General features: G+C 38.6%; 1 protein-coding gene across 14 annotated transcripts in view; it reads left to right on the forward strand.

The window, feature by feature from the left end:
- Positions 1–7724, forward strand: part of SEC31A (SEC31 homolog A, COPII coat complex component) — a 94046-nt gene that overhangs the window by 68241 nt on the left and 18081 nt on the right. For 7 of the 14 annotated variants that reach the window (XM_005857394.2, XM_005857395.1, XM_005857390.1 and 4 more), the window contains 3 exons: positions 2961–3134; positions 5716–5808; positions 6498–6624. In XM_005857394.2, the coding sequence (XP_005857456.1) occupies positions 2961–3134; positions 5716–5808; positions 6498–6624 (394 nt within the window). The remainder of the gene's footprint in view (positions 1–2960; positions 3135–5715; positions 5809–6497; positions 6625–7724) is intronic. The other 7 variants (XM_014544514.1, XM_014544521.1, XM_014544551.1 and 4 more) reach the window with 1 other exon arrangement.

Consider the following 7724-nt stretch of genomic DNA (forward strand, 5'->3'; position numbering starts at 1 on the left):
TCCATTGGTTATGCTTATATGGATGCATACAAGTCCTTCGGTTGATCTCTTACTCCCCTCCCTTCTGCCCCCCAACCCTCTCTGGCCTTCCCACTGCAGTTTGACAATCAGTTTGAGGCAGCTCTGCCTCTGTATCTATTATTGTTCAAAAGTTTGTAATGGTCTTTATTATCCATGAATGAGTGAGATCATGTGGTATTTTTCCTTCATTGACTGGCTTATTTCACTTAGCATAATGCTCTCCAGCTCCATCCATGCCGTTGCAAATTGTAAGAGTTCCTTCTTTTTTACAGCAGCATAGTATTCCATCGTGTAGATGTACCACAGTTTTCTAATCCATTCATCTACTGATGGGCACTTAGGCTGTTTCCAGATCTTAGCTATGGTGAATTGTGCTGCTATGAACATATGGGTGCATATATCCTTTCTGATTGGTGTTTCTGGTTTCTTGGGATATATTCCTAGAAGTGGGATCACAGGGTCAAATGGGAGTTCCATGTTTTGTTTTTTGAGGAAACTCCATACTGTCTTCCATAGTGGCTGCACCAGTCTGCATTCCCACCAGCAGTGCACAAGTGTTCCTTTTTCTCCACATCCTCTCCAGCACTTGTCGTTTGTTGATTTGTTGATGATAGCCATTCTGACAGGTGTGAGATGGTACCTCATTGTTGTTTTGATTTGCATCTCTCGGATGATTAGTGACTTTGAGCATGTTTTCATATGTCTCTTGGCTTTCTGAATGTCCTCTTTTGAAAGGTGTCTATTTAGATCCTTTGCCCATTTTTTGATTGGATTGTTTATCTTCTTTTTGTTAAGTTGTATGAGTTCCCTATAAATTTTGGAGATTAGGCCCTTATCAGATATGACGTTGGCAAATATGTTTTCCCATGCAGTGGGTTTTCTTGTTGTTTTGTTGATGGTTTCTTTTGCTGTGCAGAAGCTTTTTATTTTGATGTAGTCCCATTTGTTCATTTTCTCTTTAGTTTCAAGTGCCCTAGGAGCTGTATCAGTGAAGAAATTGCTTTGGCATATGTCTGAGATTTTGTTGCCTTTGGATTCTTCTAGAATTTTTATGGTTTCCTGTCGTACATTTAAGTCCTTTATCCATTTTGAGTTTATTTTTGTGTATGGTGTAAGTTGGTGGTCTAGTTTCATTTTCTTGCATATATCTGTCCAATTTTCCCAACACCACTTATTGAAGAGACTATCTTGGCTCCATTGAATGTTCTTGCCTCCTTTGTCAAATATTAATTGAGCATATTGGTTCGGGCCGTTTTTAAAGTAGCTTTTATCTCTTTCTTAGAGCATCATTTCCTTTCATCACCATCTTTAGCAGTTGATTCTCTTTTGGGGCCTTTTTTCCCTACAAAGAAACAAAGTTATATTTTTTAACTACTTTTGTGATTTTTTAAAAAAAATATATTTTATTGATTTTTTACAGAGAGGAAGGGAGAGAGATAGAGAGTTAGAAACATCGATGAGAGAGAAACATCGATCAGCTGCCTCCTGCACATCTACTGGGGATGTGCCCACAACCAAGGTACATGCCCTTGACCGGAATTGATCCTGGGACCTTTCAGTCCACAGGCCGACGCTCTATCCACTGAGCCAAACCGGTTTTGGCTACTTTTGTGATTTGTGAGCATTACTCACTTATAAGAAAACAACAGAAGAGCAGTGATGAGAAGTGACATTGATCTTGTATGCCATCATGTGGTCAGCATAATTCAAATCACTGCGTCAGTTACAATACAAGTTACTCTATGTATAATGGACCTTTGGTGTCAAGTCTTGAGTATTAGAATGATGTCAAAACCTAATGTGCCAAGGTCTATCTATATATATAAAAGCCTAAGTGACCATTTCGACCGAGCGACCAGAACGACTGGAACAACCAGTTGACCAGTTGCTATGACATGCACTGACCACCATGGGGCAGACACTCAACGCAGGGCAGCTCCCACAGCTAACCTCCTGCGGCCCGGCCCTGCCGGCCCCCCCATCGGCCCTGATCAGGGGGCCACCGGCCAACTTCCCATGGCCCTTCCACTTCCCCCCCCATCACCAGCCAGGTTGAGGGACCCCACCCATGCACGAATTTGTGCACCGGGTCTCTGGTTGTAAAATACACAGCGTATGAGCAGATACATGAATGATCAAGCTTATAGTCAAACCTCAGTTCTTGAACATCTCTCATCTATAGCAGTTCGGTTCTCAGCCAAGTTATTCATGGAAAAAATGTCTTGGTTGTTGAACAAAACTGGATCTCCGCTCTACAACCCATTCATGTTGATACCTGTGTGATCAGTCACGAGTTTCTCAAGGAACAAACAAAGGAGAGAATGTGCGAGTATGAGTCAGTTTACTGCTAAACTTGCATTGTTAACATCTCAGGAAATTGTGTTGTGAATATTTTTGTGTTTTTTTGCTTTTGTTGCTGCTGATTTTTTTTTCCTTTTTTAATTTTATCCCACTCGTGTCACTCTGTGCTTGTCCCTTCCCCTCAACCCTGACCCTCTCCCTCCTTCACCCTGCCCTGGCCTGCTGGCCTGCTCCGCCCCTCCTGCCATGGGGCAAGGTTAAAGGCTGAAAAGGACAGGCCAGACAGTATTTGGGATCAGCATTGGGGATCAGATGGCCCTGCAAGGAGGTCTGTTGCTGCTTAATATTATTAAATACCTGTAATAAGTCACCCTGGGTCCTAAGAAGGTTAGTGATAGCAACAAAGTGAAAATAAAAATTGTGAGAACAAAGTAGGGGTCTGGAGCAGATGAATTCAATTTACATTACTTCTAATGGGGGAAAAAAAGATTCAGTTTTTGAACAATTCACTTCTACAAATCGCTTCTCAAACAAGGTCAAGAACCAAGGACCACTGTACTTTAAGAAAATCAACATACTGTCATATATATTGGTGAACTCTAACAATTTGCCTTGTTTTCTTCCATTGCTTCTTATAGCCAAATATTGTGCAGCTTCGTGACAGACTTCGTAGAGCACAAGGAGAGCCTGTACCAGGACAGGAATCACCTCAAGTACCTTATGAGAGGCAGCAGCTGCCCAAGGGCAGGCCTGGGCCAATTGCTGACCAAACACAGATTCCAAGAGTTCCAACTCAACAATATTATCCCCATGTGAGTGAAATGGTCCAGATGACGTAGGAACATTTATGTATTTCTGTTCAAATTGGTGGTTTTAGCTTGTTGGGTTAAGAGACCTTGTATGCTATGATAAAAATAGACAACATAGTCTTCAAATATTTAAGGTGTTCTTTTATTTATTTTAAGATATTTTTTTAAAATTAGCCCTTTAATCTAGTCCAATAGATTATATTTTAGATATACATTTAAGCTCTCTAGGGAGATTTCTTATTTTTCCATCACTCAAACTTTCCTTACACATGTACGTTTGTTCTTGAAACTTCTACAATTTGATTCATTTACCAAACTGTAAGTAAAGTGGTGGCAACAATTTTGTGGTTAATTTTAGAAAATAGTCTTTTTTGAGTATTCTTTCCTGAATCATTAGTGTAGGTTTACTGTGTCTTCTGTATCAGCATGATAAGGAGTATTGAGAATACACACTTTTTGGGGGGACAACTTGGATATTACAGAAAAGTGAGTGACCAAGGGTTTATGAAGTTGTAGTTCACAGTGGGTATGAAAATGATTAAATATTTGTATTAATTAATTAATTAAATTAAAATTGCCAAAAGTTCAGTGGCATAAAATGTGTCCCTTATTGTCTTTTACTATTTCATGTAGAGACTTATATTTCTAGACCATCAGATAACCTTATTGTTATTAAAGGAAAAATATATTTTCATAAGTAATATATGGTCTTGATTGAACAAAGTTAACAGGTAGTTGGCCTATTTTATTTTATAAATTTTTTTACTATGCCCATTTTAAAATAGAACAAATTGCTAATAGAATTGACAGTCTTTCTTTTTTTATTTTTTTAAAATATAATTTTATTGATTTCAGAGAGAAAGGGAGAGGGAGAAAGAGATAGAAACGTCAACGATGAGGGGGAATCATTGATCGGCTGCCTCCTGCATGCCCCCCACTGGGGATTAAGCCCGAAACCCAGGCATGTGCCCTGACCTGGTATCGAACTGTGATCTCCTGGTTCATGGGTCAACGCTCAACCACTGAGCCACACTGGCTGAGCGGCAGGGTCTTTCTTACATTTCATTGTCGCAAAGTAAATATAAAATGAAAAATTAAAAAAAAATCAAATCATGCTTTTTGGTCTATTGTACTTTTTTGGGTGTGTACGCAAATCAAGATAGATTACATTTGGTAACAACTAGAGTACTCTCTGTTTTAGCAGTTTTGTTTTTTATTCATTTGACAAATATTTATTGAGAGCCTACTGTGAGCACCTATCCTTATTCTACCTGTTAGAGGTATATTGGTAAACAAAACAGATTTAATTCTTCACTTTTGTGGAGATTAAGCCTGACTTGGAAAGTCTATGACATAGGTAGGGCAAATGAGGTGATTGCTGGGAAAACTGAGAGGTGGAGGGGTCAAGCAACCAACCAGAGTTTTAAGACATAGAGCTTGAATTTTTCACTATTGTGTGGCTAATTAATTGGCAGTTTGGGACTAGAACTTCTAAGCACCATGAGTTGGACCACACTGTCTCTCAGTTACTGAAGTAGTAAGGCATTCTGTACATGGGGAGAAGAGAGTATTTACTCTTTATGTCCCTGGGCTTATATGTCTTTCTAGAAAAACACAAAAACATCAAGACTTTTGTTTTACTTTGACTTAGCAGTCTCATACTTTAAGAAAAGAAAGACAAACTCAACCATAAATTAAGCAGTAATTTTCTTGATTCAAGTTTATGCTATGCTGAATGAGGACAGTGGCTTATGGTTTTAAGGAATGTTTACTGGCAGGAGTAAAGGGCTGAAAGGAAGACCAGATTCTTAGGAGTTCTACTTCCACTTCCACTAGCAAATCTCTGCTATTAGTTGTTTATGTGTTGGAGTTTCTCCAAAGATTTTCTTACACAAAAGATTTTGATGGCTTAAAAAAATATTGAAAACCTCTGGACTCTGGGGTAAGCAACATGGGATAGTGAAGCAGACATTAGCCTGGAATCAGGAGACGTGGAATCAGTTGTAACTCCTTCACCAGTGAGTTTATGGACCTCAGCAAACCCCTTCATTTCTCTGGGCTTTGATTTTCTCGATGGTAAAGGGTGGGGATTAAACCAAATATTCTTTAATATTCTCTGTATGATTCTAAGCCTCATATGGGACTAATTTTATTTTTGTGGCTCTAATGAAATCTAGAAAAGGGAATTTACAGCTGAACTAATAATAGTAGCATGAATACTCTTAATGCTTCAAAATAATTTTTTTATTCAGTTATCTTTTTTCTCAGAATGTCTTCTTTCCTTTCCTACTTACAGGACCTAGCTTTCCCCCTCTTATTCTTGACACTTGAATGGCATTGTTCTTTGTGCTTTGATTTAGTTTTCCATATTGATTTTTCCACTGCCTCGCTCCGCTTGTTTTAATGTGAATGTGTTTTTCTTTTGGAATCCCAGCTTGAAAGCAGTTGCCTGACTAATGTGCTGTCTTGCCGCTCTTGATGTTTTGCTTTGCATATGGCTGTTAATGCCTTTGGGGTTTTTTTTCTTCTTTTAACATTTTCATTTTTTTATTTTCTGTGATTGGTGTTTCTTTGTTCAATTCAGGTTAGAATTGCCCCTACTGTCACTACCTGGAGTAACAAAACTCCTACCGCCCTTCCCAGACATCCACCTGCTGCCTCTCTCTCTGACACACAGGTATATCCTTCATTATTCCTCTTAGAGCAGAATTCTGCTCACCTAAATATATATAGTTAAATATTCTCTACCCCCCTTTCTCAATTTCCCCTTCCCCTATCTCTTCGCCTGCTTATTGCATTTGAATGCTTTTATGATGCAAGAAGCAGTTTTAGCATAATTAGCTTATTTTCTTATCCTTCTCTCCTCCTCTGCAGTCCTAAATTGCCTTGAGTGAGAAAAACATCAATCAACGTTCTAACAATGGTTTAAATCTAATTTTACTGAAGATTTTCATTTTTCTTTTCTCTTTCTTTCTACCTTTTTTTTTGAGCATTGCAGAAATTGAAGAGAAGCAACCTTCCCTTGTGGCATTTATACTTACATTTTCAAAGTGTGGAATAGTGGATGGAATATGTAGAGATGGACAATCCTGGGGACTCATAAATATCACTGACACTATTTTATGAGGCTTTTAGTATCTGTAATCATTCATTGCAATTATTACTTTGAACCTGTCTGATCTCTAAACTACTCAGAATGTGTTGCTCAGAAAATGTGCTCTGAAGAAGATAGAATGTGCAAAATGCAATGTTTCTTTGACAATAAAGTATTTTTTAATAGAATTCCATTTTGGAGATTATAAATCCATCGGGTAAGATTCTTGGTTCCAAATGTAATCCTTCTTTTACCATATTCTCATTTTTTAGGGAGAAAATCCTCCACCTCCAGGTTTCTTAATGCATGGAAATGTTAATCCAAATGTTGCTGCAGCTCAGCTTTCCACATCTCCGGGTCATATGCACACCCAGGTACCACCTTATCCACAGCCACAGCGTAAGTAGTGACCCTGGGGTCCTTTTACAGTAGCATGTCTTATCTAATATAGTAACTATTTACTTTGAGGCTCCAAAGCCATGATCAAGTCAGTTTTAACAAATAAAGAACCAATGTATGTAAGGCCCAAGTCCTTGCTATAGAGAAACGTGGTTTTCCCTAGAAAGCATCCTGAATCAACATGCTAGCAAATAGCTCCTGTGTCAGTCCATTCAGAACACTTGGCTTCTGTTCCTGAGCCTTTACTAACACCTGTCAAAGAGAGTTTTTATCCCATGATCTGATATTAAAAAAATAGACTTTTAGAAATTATTTGGTACATATTCTTTTCCTTCAGGCAAGATGACACAAATCATTTTTGGAAAAATGGTTCCAAAGGACATTTGTTGTAGTTTTTCACTTACTTTATGTTTTTAAGAAATAGGCTTTATTTTTTTAGAGCAATTTTAAGTTTACAGCAAAATTGAATGGAAAGTACAGAAGGTTCCAACACACCACCTTCCCACTACCACTGAAACCTCCCACACTGTTGACATCCTGCACCACAGTGGTACATCTGTTACAGTCACTGAGCTTACACTGACACATCTTTATCATCCAAAGTCTGTATTTTAGGGTTCACTCTTGGTGTTGTACCTTCTGTGCATTTTTTTTTAGATACTCATCTGAGGATACTATTAGAGAGAGGAAGGGAGAAAGAGAAACATCAGCGTGAGAGAGAAACATGGATTGGTTGCCTCCTGTACATGCCCCGACTAGCGATCGTACCCACAACCTAGGTATGTACCCTGACTGGAAATCAAACCCTCAACCTTTTGGTATATGGGATGATGCTACAACCAACCAAGCCACCTGGCCATGGCCCTTCTGTGAATTTTGACAAATATATAATAATGACATATATCCACCATGGCTTTCCCCGCCAGGAAATATTTGCCCTTGGAAAGTAATATATCACCACTATTTTAAAATTTAAATGAGCAGAAAATAAAAATCTGAAAAGGGAAAATTATCCTATATAATAAAAGGCTAATATGCAAATTGTCCCCTAGATTGGAAGTTCAACCAGGGGGCAGGGTCAGCCGGCCAACTGCCTGCAG

The sequence above is a fragment of the Myotis brandtii genome, unplaced genomic scaffold (genome assembly GCF_000412655.1).
Source record: "Myotis brandtii unplaced genomic scaffold, ASM41265v1 scaffold111, whole genome shotgun sequence".
In the NCBI taxonomy this organism is placed as follows: Eukaryota; Metazoa; Chordata; class Mammalia; order Chiroptera; family Vespertilionidae; genus Myotis; species Myotis brandtii.